Source organism: Mustela erminea, chromosome 4, assembly GCF_009829155.1.
Source record: "Mustela erminea isolate mMusErm1 chromosome 4, mMusErm1.Pri, whole genome shotgun sequence".
NCBI lineage: Eukaryota > Metazoa > Chordata > Mammalia > Carnivora > Mustelidae > Mustela > Mustela erminea.
In genome coordinates, this window is record NC_045617.1 from 18886871 (window position 1) to 18902343 (window position 15473).

Below are 15473 nucleotides of genomic sequence, written 5' to 3' on the forward strand. Positions count from 1 at the left end.
CACAAGAGTGGAACTCATTCCACTGATACAAAAAAGAAGTATTAAGTAATTATTTCTTTTTCCTAACAAAAACTTGTAAATGCTTCAGTTGACAATTGCTTAAGGAAATAGATGGAACTGGTAACCTCTTAGGGAATGATAATAGCATTGAAAGACAGATGAGATCAGATTCAGAAGTTAAAGTATAAAGGGGCACCTGGGTGACTCCGTTGATTTTTGTCTGCCTTCAAGTGTCTGCCTTGTGGCTCAGGGTCCTGGGATCAAGTCCCACATTGGGCTCCCTGCTCAGCAGAGAGCCTGCTTTTCCCTCTCCCTCACCCCTGCTTGTGCTTTCGCTTGCTATCTCTCAAATAAAGAAAATATTTTTTTAAAAAGTCAGAAGTATAAGGATGTTTGTACTGGCTAATAAGACTTATTCCTCTCTAATTCAATAAGTTAGTTTATACTTGGTCATGAAATCAACTTCGGGTTTATCTTTGAGGAAAGTAAGTAGGGCTTAAAGTCCCTACTATGTGCCAGCTAGACAAAAGATTATTTAAGTCCTAAGAAGGAAATCAACTGTATGCTAGATAGAAGAGTGGGGGGCCTTGTAGTATGTTCAAGACAAGGAAGGCCTGAAGGAAGAGAATGGGCCAGCCTTAAAAGAGTTGTCCTGTAAGATACTGCACCTACAAAGGCCACGTAGTTAGGATTTGGCCCATTAAACAAAAAGGAAGACATGGAGGAACCATGGGATGCTAGGCTAAGGAAAGGGCCGGATCACAAAGACTTTGTAGTAAGAGATTTGAACTTGGTTCAGGGAGTAGAAAACAACTGAAGGATTTTGAAATAGACTCCGGTGGAGAAAGGATGGTGAAGAGTGATGAATGGAAGACGGAAAGCAAGAACTGAACGCTTATTGGTCCGCATAGAATACAGTGGGGTTGTGGCTAACAGAAATTAGCACACTGAGGCGAGGTTTGGGGAGTACAACAGATAGAACTTGCTGATGGATTAGAAATGGAGCTGGAGGTGGTTGATGGTGGTACAGTATAAAGGGTGAACAACTCTTCTAAGTTTATGGATTGAAGAGTTAGGTGGCTTATTGCAGAGAAGAGGATTTTTAGGGCATCACGCTTGTTCACTGACTAATCCAGCACCTAATAGTGTGTGGCGCACAACAGTCTCTTAATTTGTTAAATGAATGAATGAACGTGAGAAACTTCTGATATTTAAAGGTTGGTGCAGAGTGGCTATGCAGTAGGAATACAGTCCAGGACAGTGGCGTTATGGAAGCCAGTGGCCAATGTTTAAGCTAGTAGTGGACTAAGTAAGTAGTGTGTGGAAGGTAAAAATAATACTATAGCTTTTTATTGCTTCCTTTTTTTTTTTTATTGTTGTTTGTTTTGTTTTTTTTCCCCCCTGGATAATTTTTGTAGCCCGCTTATCTTTTCAGGGGAAAGTCACATTTTACAATCTTAAAATTCAGAATTATCTGAAAATGGCAAGAAAAATCTAACTCATTTGGAATCAAAAGCTTAATCTGAATTAATATTTATAGTCTTTATTCTGCTGACTGTGAATATTCACACACTTTTGCTGCAAAAACATTAATGTTTGATTATAGAACCCTGTGCAGACCCCAGGATGCCACAGATGTAACATACTACATTTATAAAACCTGGGGAAAAAAACCTAAATAAACTACATCTAGTCCCAAGTACTTTGGATAAGAGAGTATAGACCTTAGTAGCCATTTCATTCTGATAGCTTCTTTTGAAGAGTGAGCAATTTCTAAAATTTTGCAGGTACCTAATTCTCTATGGTAACTTCTTCACATTGAGAGTTAAAGTTTGTTATATTCAAGGAACCACCTTGTGCAAATTTTTCGGGATGTATTTGCTTCCTTGGTAATGCATTCTTGTGTATTTTGATAAAAATCAAGATAACATTTAAAATGCCCAACTTATGTTACTAACCATTTAAATCATGAATGGAATGTGTAAGTTCTTACACTAAGAAAAGAAATTTTATATTTAATAAGAAGTGGATAGCTACAAAGCAGCTTGTAGAGAATTTTGAGATATGGGATTAAGCCAGAAAATGTTGGGAGAGGTTTCTTTTATAACCCCCTTAAATTTTGAGGGAATTCTTGATAAATGAAATAGCACTTATCTTTGGCTTGGACATGTGTCATTTAGGAAATGCACATATTTTTGATGGGCCTGGGACCCTTAATTATGGCAGAGATACTTGTTGAAAACTATATATTTTCATACAAAATTTGAAGACTCAGTTGGTTTTAAAAAAATGTGAGTTACTTTCATGAATTGAATAGGTAATTTTCTTATATTCATTTTCTCTAAAATAACAAGGATCCTAAACCTTGATTAAAATATTTGTATTACATATTGCATCCTTTTCTTGCCAGGCTTTCCCTTTCTTTTTAGTGACTGAAAATGCCATTGCTTTCCTAGTATCTACTGCTTACGATTATCTTCATTGTGCTGCGTGTGTTTGAATCTAGCTCTTCTGGCTTGCGAGTTAGGTTACTTCGGCAGTGTTCCCTGACTCAGCTATACCTCACCTTTCTTCACTACAGGAACAATAGTAATAATACCTACATCATAGGGTTAACTGAGAAGATAAATAGATAATACATGTAAAGTGCTTGGAATAGAATCTTCTAGTGAACACTCAGTAAATGTTAACTACTGCGGTTGTCGTTCTTTTTTTTTTTTTTAACAGTCTTGCAGAGAAATTCCAACTGTAGTCTCCCTTCTGTAGGTTATCATCTTTCATATTTTATTATTTGTGGCTTCCCACTGGATTCTCAGTATGTCTATAACTAGAAATTTGGTCTTAAAATGTAATAGATAGAGACATTCCCTATCTTACACAGAGGTATTTGGAAGTTCTGTGAAGACAGTTTCTTTATTCCAACTCTTGGGATTTCTTCTGGTAGTGATGGTAACTTAGAAATATCTCCCTGGCATTAACTTGGGTACATGATGCCTTGTAATTCTAGTGGGCTTTCCATACCTTAAGAATTTGAAACCCAGCTGCTTTCAAGGAACTATGTGTAGTGCCAGCCATGTAGAGAGGAGCTTTGCAGCCGAAGCTCTTACAGGTCGCTTGTTTCACCCATAGCCTCTGGACTGTCCTAAATGCGGAGGAATGTTGCCCCTTCCCTTAGCCCTGCTTAGCTACTTGTCTGCATTGTCCTAGTCTTGTCATTGTCTCTTGTTTTGAGAAAGGTGGCTTTCCCTTAAAATGACTGTATGTATTGTTTTCAGAGGAGAATTTGTGTTGGAAATGAAGAATTAAGTAAATTAGTGGTAAACCAACAAACTTAAGCAGTGATGGTAAAAATAGGTAGGTTATGCAATAGGAATGTTTATCCTGGATTATTATCAAATATATGGAAGAGAGAGAAACAGTTTTTGAGTTCTCAGTTTCTATTAAACAAAAAAAAAAGTGTGTAATTAGGCAGGATTTTGAAAGATTTTTTTCTTATCCTGATGGTGGGCAGATGACATTCTTTTTTTTTTTTTTTTTTTTTTTTTTTTAATTTATTTACTTATTTGACAGAGACAGAGAGAGATCACAAGTAGGCAGAGAGGCAGGCTGGGGCGGGGGGGGAGCAGGTTCCCTGCCCAGCAAGTGCCCGATGTGGGGCTTGATCCCAGGATCCTGAGATCATGACCTGAGCCGAAGGCAGAGGCTTTAACCCACTGAACCACCCATGCGCCCCAGACCCCGGGAGATGACATTCTTTATACCTCGCTTTTATATCAACTTATGTTGAAATGATTAATATCAAGCCGTTAAAATCGGGTTGACCTAATAAAATCTTGGAATTACTTATTTTAAAGACTAGAATTAATAACAATGGTGATTTCTAATTTAATACAGGTTGTTGCAAAAAGTACTTGTTACGTTTAAAAAACAGTATATTTTTAAGGGTTTCCTTAATATTATTTTATAAAAACACAGGGTCTTTACCTAAAAGTATTGATTTCTTGAAATTCGATAGATGAAAATTTGGTTTAAAACACTAGTATATAAGATGTCACAGAAAGATAGGCTGGCAGTTACAACTTTTAATCATGAAGAATGAGACAGATTATCCTTACTATCTTAAATGTCATGAGTGTGTCTTACCAGAGCAAAACTTTATTTAGGATCTAAGTTTCATTTGCCAAAAATTTCCTCTTATAGACCGTGATGGATGTGTAGAACGTTTTAACCCCCATAATTCCAACTATAAAGAATTTCTGGGATGCCAGTAAATGTTCAAGAAACAATATTTGCTCTAAAATTTTTAAATAGCAACAGTGAAACTCAGAATTTACTTTAGGCATCTGAATTTGCTCATAAATATGGAAAAATTTATCAACTTAAGTAACTAAAACTACTTTTGTAAGTGTCTATAGAGTATTTTATTAGGGTTCATACGAAATTTTGGTAAACTGAAAATCAGAAAAGCTTGCTTGCTTTAATTTATAAATAAACATACATTAATGGAGTTATTACATGTAAATGTGTACATAGTAATTTTGGTTTTCTAATACAGTTTGGAGGTTGAAAATTCTAAAATCATTTAAGGTTTTAAATCTTAGATGGTAAGGGCCTTCTAATGATGGGTATACATAAATTTAGATTGCTGTGAAGATTTCTTAACTGTATTGTTCAGTTTTTATTTTTTCTATTTTAGGTGATATTGGAAATTATTATTATGGACAGGGTCATCCCATGAAACCTCATAGAATCCGCATGACCCATAACTTGCTGCTAAATTATGGCTTATATAGAAAAATGGAAATATATGTGAGTATATCTTTTGATAAATACATAGCAGTGTTTTTTTTTTCCTTAATCTGCTTTGAAACTTGTTTGTTATTCCTTTTGAAGGGCATGTAGCACACGATGTTTTCTAGAAGAAAACAGAAAATCCTCTTTTTGTTTTACTCTTCAGAGGAAACAGAGTGTGGGAGCTATGATCTCTCTGTCCCTCTTCCTCAACCATTTTTTTAAAAGTTTCTCATACCCCATCTTTTCACATTCTAGAGAACCAGCTCAGTTTAGCATACTAAAATATCTTTGTTAAAGTAGTGGTTGATCTGGCCGTGCTGCTGAAGAGTTGACCTGGGTAGTGATTACGAGAAAGAACTATGTAGAAAATTCTACAAATACTTATGGGCATATAGAACAGTGTGTTAGTGATCATGCACTGTATAGCTAACATTTAGGATACAACTGCCTTAAATGTTTTTGCACTGATGGAATTATATATTAACTTTGGGGTGGATAATGGATATTGGTGGGGAGACCTTAACCTTCCCTGTTTTGTTTTTTTGTTTGTTTTTTAAAACACAACAAGAGAAAGGACTTGAAGCAGTTAGCAATACTGGGTGTCAATGAGTTACTTTCTTTCAAATATAAACATTTACAGAAGAGGAGTTGGATAAATCTTCCTGCAAATCTGGGAGAAGTATGTCATAAATGAAATTGAACTCTTGGGAACAAGAATAATTAGAATAGACAAAGGAAAGGAAGAGTGACTGTGGACAAAGACTTATAATTGAGAATGAATTTTATTCTCACTGGACATAGAACAGGTTTATGATGGGAAAAGTGAAAGTAGTTTCTGAACACAGATTGAACTTTGTAAGTGTTGACCAGTTTCTACTAAAATAGTAGGAGTAATAGATAGTTGGAGTCAGACCTGTGTAATGCTTTTAAAGGAGTAGGAATTAGCTTTGGAATTGATTACTGTTTTCTAAAACACTTGTATAAATTTGGATTAGCTTTGGAATTTATTTTGTTCTGGCAGACCTAGTTCTTTTGAGAGGACTGTTAGGGGAAATCGTGTACTTTGTGTTGGTAACTCTGATATAACCAGTTATAGTTCCACAATTCTGACATATGTTTTTCTTCACAGAGGCCCCATAAAGCCACTGCTGAAGAAATGACAAAATACCACAGTGATGAGTACATCAAATTTCTACGTTCAATAAGACCAGATAACATGTCTGAGTATAGTAAGCAGATGCAGAGATGTACGTTTCTGTGTTAAAAGTATATATTAGTATTTATAAGTATAAATGAGTATTTTTAGAAGCATATAATTAGAGTTATCCAAATCTAGGTATCTAGGTATTCTGCCTGATCTAAAATACTTTTTTAAATTAGTTGTTGGTTTGAAAAGTCAGTGTAAAAATATTAAAGCTACTTTATCTTTTAAAAAAATTTTTTTAAAGATTTTATTTATTTATTTGACATATAAGAGAGAGTACAAGCAAAGGGAGCAGCAGGCAGTTCCTGTTGAGCAGGAAGCCTTGATGCAGGGTTCGATCCCAGGACCCTGAGATCATGACCTGAGCTGAAGGCAGACGCTTAACCAACTGAGCTACCTATACCTAGGTGTGCCCCTCAGAGCTATTTTAAATAACAGAAAAAGGGGGGTGCTTGTGCTGCTCAGTTGGTTAAGCGTCTGACTCTTGATTTCACCTCAGGTCATGATCCTCAGGGTCTTGAGATAGAGCCCTGCATCAGGCTCTGTACTCAGCACAGAGTCAACTTGAGATTTTCTCTTTCCCTCAAATAAATAAAGAAATAAAATCTTTAAAAAACAAAATCTACCTGAAGCCTATTGGTCTGCCAAACTGCCACAAAGCTATTTGGATGTTCCTCTATTCTTTGTTTTTGTCCCTTTTTAACTTTGGGATAATGGATATTGGTGGGGAGACCTTACTCACCTGCTTTTTTTTTTTTTTTTTTTTAAAGTAATTATACTTCGATTGGCCTTAGCCTGTATATATATTTCTCATCTTCTATTTGTTTGTGTGCTTTAGTTAATGTGGATTGTAATATATAATCTGTTCCTTCCCTTTGTGAGTGAAGCTTTTGATTTTCTTCTATATAGTATTCTCTTTTATATAGATAAAAAGTATTTTATTATTAGCAGTGGTTGGCTTGAAAGTGGAATGCAAAGTGTCATCCTAAAATGTTTGGAACAGAGTTTTTTGAAAGCTGGATACTAAAGTTCATTCTCATCATGTTTCTGTTCTGTAGAGTAAACTTCTATAGTCTTCAGTGATGATTTTTTTAAAAAGAACAATTTTAATAATACTAAAGTGTAGTTGCTAGACATTGTTAACATTTATAGAACTTTGTATGCATTTCTACTATAGATTATTTCATTTACTCAGTAAAATGCTATAATGTAAATAGAGCATATTATTTGTCCCTGGTTTTTTGATGGAGAATCAGGCTTAAATTAAAAGTTATAGGTAGATTGGGCAAATGAATTAACAGGATTGATTTACTACATAACTATATTAAGATTATGATTATATCTGAGCAGTAAGAAACTCAAATGCATTTGTTATATGCTAATAAATTATGAGTATAAAATGCTATGTAAAATAATTACCCTTATTTTTAAAAAGGTTATAATTGGGGGTGGGAAGAGGCTGAGAATGGGTCATGTATATAATAAGTCCCTTTTATCCTGTCAGTACTAAGGAACTAAATATATTGCCATGTGTCAGGGATCTGTATGTATTGTTTCATTGTGCTTTATATACCCCTTCCTTCTATGTCTTGGCTGTTAACGAACCTAGTTAATTCTTACCGTCCTTTAAGATTGGGTAGGCAATCAGCTGCTTTATTTTTTTTAGTACTCATTAAAATACATTTCAAAGTTAATGGATGTTCTGTGCACTTAAAGATTTTTGAGAAAGTAAATCATAAAGGGATTAAACTTGCTTAAATTTTTTAGAATCCTGATTAATTTATTGTATATTTAAGGAGAAATGCCTAAAATGTAAGTGTATGTTTTAATTAAATAAATGCCTTTTATATTTTGATGGCTATTAATTTTTTTAGTAATAGAGCAAAGATGTTTTACAAATAATCCTGGTAAGATTTGGTGGTGGTGTTTCATACGTAACACTTTAATTACCTTGGGTAAAATGACAAATTATTTTTAAATACCAAAATTTAGATTTCTTCTATGATGTGTGTTCAGTGGTTGTATCAAATGTAAAAAGTGTTCGTAAGAAGTAGTTTTTGGAAGGAAACCTGTAATTGATAGAGTGGATTCTAACTGAAATCCGTCTTTCACAGTTAATGTTGGAGAGGATTGTCCAGTATTTGATGGACTCTTTGAGTTTTGTCAGCTCTCAACTGGTGGTTCAGTTGGTAAGTGTCCTAATTCAGTTCTAAAAGTTGATTTAAATTTGGTATATAACTTTTGGGTTATTTGTTTAAAGCAGAGCTTTCTAGTGGCAGTGGATTTTGGAAACAAAAAGTAGCCTGTGTGTTTATAGTAGTACAGTTGTCTTTAAAAATCCACGTTTGGGGCACGTCACAGGCTCAGCTGGTAGAGAACGTGACTTGATCTGGGAGTTGTGAGGTCAAACCTCACGCTGGGCGTGGAGCGCACTTTTTAAAAAAAAATAATAAATAAAAGTAGTTACCTTCTTTCTTTAAAAATAAATAAACCCCATGCTTTATGATCATAATGACTTGAACTTTTTGTTTCTTATTTCTGTTGTATTTTCACGTAGAGATTTCTCTCGATATCTCTTCTAGCTACTAGTTTCTATATATACTCTCTTACTGAAATCAGAACACAGCTATAGGAATACATTTAAGAAAAAAACTGTTGTCGGTGTCCAGATGATGAGCCTTATCTTTTTGTAATTTTAAACTCTTTTACTCGTACATGGCATTCTCTTTCCTATAGGGCTTTTGTCTAGTTATATTAACTTTTTATTTTAAACTTCGAGTCTACCCTGTCTTGTCTTTTAGCTGGGGCCGTGAAGTTAAATCGACAGCAAACTGATATGGCTGTTAACTGGGCTGGAGGGTTACATCATGCGAAGAAGTCAGAAGCATCCGGATTCTGTTACGTTAATGATATTGTACTTGCCATCCTTGAATTACTAAAGTAAGTTAATTTATGTTGATATTTTTCTTATGAAAAAGTTTTAATTAAAACCATAGAAATCTGTAACTTCTAAAAAATATCAAGGCAACATTGTAGGTTAAAATAGTTCAGAGATGAGCCTTCTTCATTACAAACCATTGTAGAAATACAGGACATTTTCCCATTCCTTGGATTAATAAAGAGAAATGCATATACATGTTTAAAACTCCCATTAATATCCTTTTAAAAAAGACCAAAAATAGTTTGGAGATTTAGATTTTGAGTTACAGTTTCAACTAATGAAAGATGACAGGACCCTGAAAGTTTATGTCCTAACATTTTATAAGTTAACTTTTGAAGGCAAAAATTTGAAACCTTGTGTTAAAGGAAATTTGTTCATGGAATGAGTCTAGCTAATTGCCTAGTTTCCACATGGAATGAGGCTTTGTTCTCTACTAATAGATATAATTGTCTCTAAATAACTAAAGGAATTAGAGGTAAAGTTATCCTTGACTGCAGTTTGAGAGATCTCCGTAGAGGGACTTAAAAATTCGGAAATTTACAGGGTTTTTTTTTTTTGTTTTTCTTTGTTTTTTTTTTAACCACGATCAGTTGTAACATGTCTTAGCAGATGCCACTTCAGATTATAGTGAATTAGTTTTTTCTCAGTATCAAAATGTTCTTGCCTGTAGTAATTCCATGAACACGGTTTATAGAGGCTGCTTTTTCAGTCATTTAAAATTTGGTATTCACTCCTCAGATAAAGAACTAAAATGTTTCAGTTAACTCATTCAGAGTCAAGGAAACCACTTGAAATGGTTTTTAATTCCCTGTTGATTTTGGTTCTTGTGTCTTCATCTATGGGCAGTGGTTTTGCTCACATGCTTATAGCCTTAAACAGGTTTTAATTTAATTTGTATAGACAGATTCCTTTAACAATTTAATTGACTGTTGATAAGCCACTTAAAAACAAACCACTTGGTTGACTAAAGCTTTTTAAATTATTTTTGAGCTTTTTAAATTATTTTGAGAAGAAAATCTACTATAATGAGACAGTCTTTTTTCCCCATAACTTTGCTGAATGTTGCTTTCCTGTGAGTTGAGAATATTCTAATGAGTGCTTAGTTTGATAATGTCAGATTATATTATTTTCTTTTAACGTAGTGGTGGTATTATTATATAAAAAACACACAAAGCTCTGCCATTTAATTTAGTAACAAAATAATCCTCAGTTCACCATGCCATGAAAGTATGACATTCAGAGTTCATTTCATTTTCTCTGCTTTGACATGGGTATGTACTGGTAAAAAAAAATGTCACAGTCTAGTGATATACAGGATTCCTAAAACACATTTGAGCTATAACGGTATCACAACAATTTGTAGTGCTCCAGGCAATACTAGGAAATGATGAGAGTACCAGATGTGGTTTCTGTCACAACTACTCTACCTTGCAGTTGAGAGCACAAAAGAAGCCATGGATAATTTGTAAACAAATAAACATGGCCATGTTTCAGTAACACTTTATGGACACTGGAATTTGCATTCCCTTGTCACATATGAAATATTCTTGTTTTAATTTTACTTTTCAGTGGTTTAAAAGTGTAAAAACTATTCTTAGCTTAAGGCTTTACTAAAAAGACTTTGTTGGTCAGATTTGGGCTGTAAAATAGATCACCAACCATTGTTTTGTAACACTGAAAATTTACTAGAGACATGTTTTAAAGTAATAATTCTCTAAGTACAGTATAATCTTTAGTTGTTAATATATAGAAACATGTAGTATGTTTTTAAAACTTGGAGAATTGGACAGATTTCACAGGGAGAGTAAATACATTTTCTTACCTAGAGTGGGGCTGAAGGAAGGACTTAAAGAGCTAAGGGCCAAACTTCTAACTTTAGATATTTGAATGATCTCTTAGGCTGGAAATAAAGAAAGGGGATAAACGTTTTGAAATGCAAGAGCTCAAAAATGGGTTTTCTGAACCCATGGTGGTTCTTTCATCTTTTAAAAACTTTTAGAAACTTAACTGATGGCATTGTTTTCAGGTATCATCAGAGAGTCTTATATATTGACATTGATATCCATCATGGTGATGGTGTTGAAGAAGCTTTTTATACAACAGATCGTGTAATGACGGTATCATTCCATAAATATGGGGAATACTTTCCCGGAACAGGAGACTTAAGGGTAAGACTGAATTTCTGTCTGAATAAGTATTGTGATATAAAAATTAGGAGAATGGAGGAAGCTAATAATCATATCTAAACTAATACTGTTCTTCAGTCATTCATTTGAAACTTGTATGCAGAATGGAGTCATTTTATATGCTGTGTAACATTTGTTAGAATTCACGTTTGTTGACTATAAGCAAAAATTTAGTGAGAACTGAGAGAACTTTCTCTTGCTCAGCCATAAATAATTTCTTTGGTTGAGTAATTATTTTTGAACATCCCTGAAGTACGAAGAAGTTTTCTTGATGTTTATTTGCATCTTTAAGACCTACTTGATAGTAGCCAGCATTGCTGTTGATGGTAAAAATTGGGGGAAGAAAATAACTCTTTATTTAGGTTCTTGCCCTCCTTCTGTGATGAGTCTTCATTTAATAGGCCTAATTTTAATCTCTTTTTCCTTAGGCTTCTGAAATTTGTAGTCTATATCATTTGGAGAGAGAGAGAATACCGTAACTTATCCTGCCTGCCTGTTACATTAAGTGCATTTATTTCTTTTATACTTCTGTTATCTTCTTCAGTTTAGTGCTTTTTTTAATCTTATGAATGTGAAAACCACTGGTCAAATCTTGTTTGTACAAAGTTCTGAAGCTTTTTGCTTTGCTGGTTTTTCTTAAACCAAACTACTTACATGTTGAAATTTAATCATAAATTTAAATAGTCGTCTTAAATTCAGCCTGGAATTTCTCTTATCATGGCATTCAGTATTCTAAGTTATTTTGTTAAGGTTCTTTTTTGTATCTGTGCTATGTAGTTCGAGCTGTAGGACAACCAAATGGAAAAAGTGGCCTTATTATATGTGAGTTTTTTTTATTTGACCACAAGATGGTGCTCTTTCAATAAGAGTTGTGATGGTGAAATCTTTTTTTTACTTATAAATGGATGGAAGGTCAGTTGTTTTATTTGAGTTTAAATTATGTGGCTTTTAAAATTGCAAATATATATTTTTGGTTCCATGCCTGTTAGCTCCTTCAGTGCCTTTGCCTCTTGGTCTTAACTTTACATACAGTGATTCTTAGTGTATGACTTTCAAACTAGCAGTTTCACTGGGAATATCCTGTCAGGCCTCTGAAATTGATTCTGCACACTAACGTTTGAGAACCACTACTCTAAACCGGTAGAATTCCTTGGTCTACAGCCATTGTATTCGGTGGAAATTCAGCGAAGGCTCTTCCTAGTTTTAAGCTTAAAGAAGGTCTCTTTTCAGTATAATCCTAATTAATGTCAGAATTAGTAAAACGTGGCCTCTGTTTTCATTTCTGACAATATTCTTAGGATTGATTGAAGTTGTTAGAAAGTATTGGAGAATAGGTGTTTTTTAAAGATTTCAGAATGACGTTGAATTTCTCTTTTACTCACTAAAGATTTTATACTTACTGTGTGAAATGTCATCATAGTAATTTCCCTTTGGTTATTATAAAGGTGTCCCCAAAATTTTGTAAGGAAATCAACGTCAGTCATTATGCATGGAGTTATATTTGGAATTTCATAAAACTTTTGTGTATCTTTGATGTTAACTTAATAAACATTCCTTTTTTTTTTTTTTTTTTTTTTTTTTTAGATTTTACTTACTTATTTGACAGAGATCACAAGTAGGCAGTGAGGCAGGCAGAGAGAGAGGGGAGGAAGCAGGCTCCCCTCAGAGCAGAGAGCCTGATGCGGGGCTTGATCCCAGGACCCTGGGATCACGACCTGAGCTGAAGGCAGAGACTTAACCCACTGAGCCACCCAGGCGCCCCTAAACATTCCCTTTTCTGCCTGCCAGTTCATTCGAAATTAGAAAAGAAAGCTACTTCGAGTTTAGGTCATTGTTAAAACTGCTTGGCTTTATTAGAGCAAGAGTCTAAGGGAAAAAAGCGTATGATAAAAGTAGCAGTTAAGAGTAAGAACTAGAAGGGATAAATCTGAGTGCAACAAGCAACAGCTGAGGGGCCAGCTTTTGGCTGGAGTTGAGAGGTGCTGATCAGCTTTCTGTATTCTGAAATCTTAATGTCAAAGTATATTCCACATTTAGTTTTTAGAGCAGGATTTTAGGGATTCACCGTGCTTTAGTTTACCCACATCTGAATGTTTTTTTATTTAGGTATATATAAGCATTTAGATTACTTCAGGAAAAATTGTTGGGGGAGAGAAGTTAATTCCACTTTTTCTTCATTGGAAGTTGGATCATGGAAACTCCAATATTGAAGGATAAACTGCTTTTTTAAAATGAATCAAACTCAGATCGTTATATGAGAGTTAAGGGGAGACGTAAAAGCAGTAGTAGTCCTAAAGATTCCATGTTTACTGAGACATAATGTAAAACACATTATTACCACCAGTTCTTTGGTGTTACAGTTAAAAGTACTATTTTGTCTCAGTTTTTGTGCTATACCATTTCTTCTAGGAATTATGTGTGTGTGCACTCAGGTACATTTACACACATCCATCTGCACATGCATAATAAATAATACAAATAGTATATATAGTGTGTGGGTGTATATATATTTTTTAAGTGTATATCTTGCTGAACCCAGCTCTCAGTTTCTTTTGTTGCTTTGGGAAGTGTTAATGCCTAGAGTGGTTTTAATTCAACAAGTAGAAACAAAATTTATTTCAAGCCCAATTAAAGAGCAGATTTTGGTGCTTTAGACTGCAGTTGTCAAAACTTGAGGGAAGTTGGAGCTTTTCTTTCATCATAAATAAACTTACACCAGAGCATGAGCCACAAGAAGGATTCTGCATTATAGAGACAATTACCCTGCATGATTCTTTTGCTCAGAGTATTTATTTTCTGCAGTTTTACTCATAACGTTGTCTTACATATTCTGTTCATGATTTATTTCTTGGTCATGTGTAATACTGCCTTTAATTGTTAAATTTCTTTCTCCCCAAAATAGCTGTTACAGATTAATTGGAATTGGTTCTGTTCAGCTTAATAAAACAATCCATTAATAATGGAATTTACACTTGCTCCTATATTTAAATTAAAAGAAGAATTCAGAATTGGATATTGTTACCTAGTTTTTTAATCTTGTAAAAAATTCCTTAATAAGCATTCAGGCATTTTTACTATGAAATAGTCTCTAAGAGCTGTTTAATTGTGTATTTTAGGATATTGGTGCAGGAAAAGGCAAATACTATGCTGTCAATTTTCCAATGAGAGATGGTATAGATGATGAGTCCTATGGGCAGATATTTAAGCCTGTAAGTATTTTTATTTTTAAAATCAAAATGGAGTTTTGTGAAGTAATTTTACAGGTATTAACATTTGTTGTCTTGTACATAGATTATCTCAAAGGTGATGGAGATGTATCAGCCTAGTGCTGTGGTGCTACAGTGTGGTGCAGACTCACTCTCTGGTGATAGGCTTGGTTGCTTCAATCTGACAGTGAAAGGTAAGTGGTTTAATGGGTGATAGTCCCAGGAACATGTTTTCTTTTTTTTTTTCTCTCTGAGCACTTCCCATTACAGTTAATTATAATTTTTTACCTCTACTATATTAACACAGAATCACACATTCTGTATTTTTCATTGGTTTTTGTCGGATGTATATATATGCATTTGGAATGCTGTTTCAGTTAATTAGGTTTTTTATTTTGTTGTTGAATTCATACGTGAATAGCTTTATAAAGCTTCTGCAATCCCAGCCAAGGCAGCCATTTTCATTGTTTTTTGTTGCTCATTTTGGTGTTTATCTTTCTCCAAATAGCTTGCAAACTAACTTTGTTTTATTTTTGTTTTTGTTTTTATTTTATTTTTAATCTCTGCTCCCAACATATAGGGCTCAAACTCAAAACCCCGAGATCAAGAGTTGCATGTTTCTCAGGGCGTCTGTCTGGCTCAGGAGGCTGAGCATGCGACTCTCGATTTCAGCTCAGGTCATGATCTCAGCCCTGGGATAGAGCCCTGCTCAGTCCTGAGGTAGAGCCCTGCGCTGGGCTCTATACTCAGCACGGAGTCTGCTTGAGATTCTCTCCCCTCCCCCAGTTCATGTTCTCTCTCAAATAAATAAATAAAATCTTGAAAAAAAAAAAGTTGCATGCTTTTTCAACTGAGCCAACCAGGTGTCTCAAACTTTGTTACTTTCAGTTTTCGCATTGTATGTTCAGTTCCTATCATGGAAGAAGAGGGATTTAGCTCTTTTTCACCACTTTGTCCCCAGTACTTATATACACCCTTCCAGTATCTTCATTTTTATAGCTTAAATCTGGTAATTATACTAGAATTTTGGTGTGGCATTCAGTGTTTACAGTGTCATCAACATTAAAGCACTTTTCAGCTTATCAGATCTTTTATTGTATAAGTTGTTTTTCTTGTCTCATTTCTAGTTTTCTCTTTACTCA

General features: G+C 34.4%; 1 protein-coding gene across 2 annotated transcripts in view; it reads left to right on the forward strand.

Annotated features, from left to right (window-relative positions):
* The window catches only part of HDAC2 (histone deacetylase 2), a 30307-nt gene that overhangs the window by 5139 nt on the left and 9695 nt on the right, over positions 1–15473 (forward strand). For both annotated transcript variants that reach the window (XM_032338781.1, XM_032338782.1), the window contains exons 2-8: positions 4697–4809; positions 5924–6041; positions 8113–8187; positions 8800–8938; positions 10966–11107; positions 14242–14334; positions 14417–14525. In XM_032338781.1, the coding sequence (XP_032194672.1) occupies positions 4697–4809; positions 5924–6041; positions 8113–8187; positions 8800–8938; positions 10966–11107; positions 14242–14334; positions 14417–14525 (789 nt within the window). The remainder of the gene's footprint in view (positions 1–4696; positions 4810–5923; positions 6042–8112; positions 8188–8799; positions 8939–10965; positions 11108–14241; positions 14335–14416; positions 14526–15473) is intronic.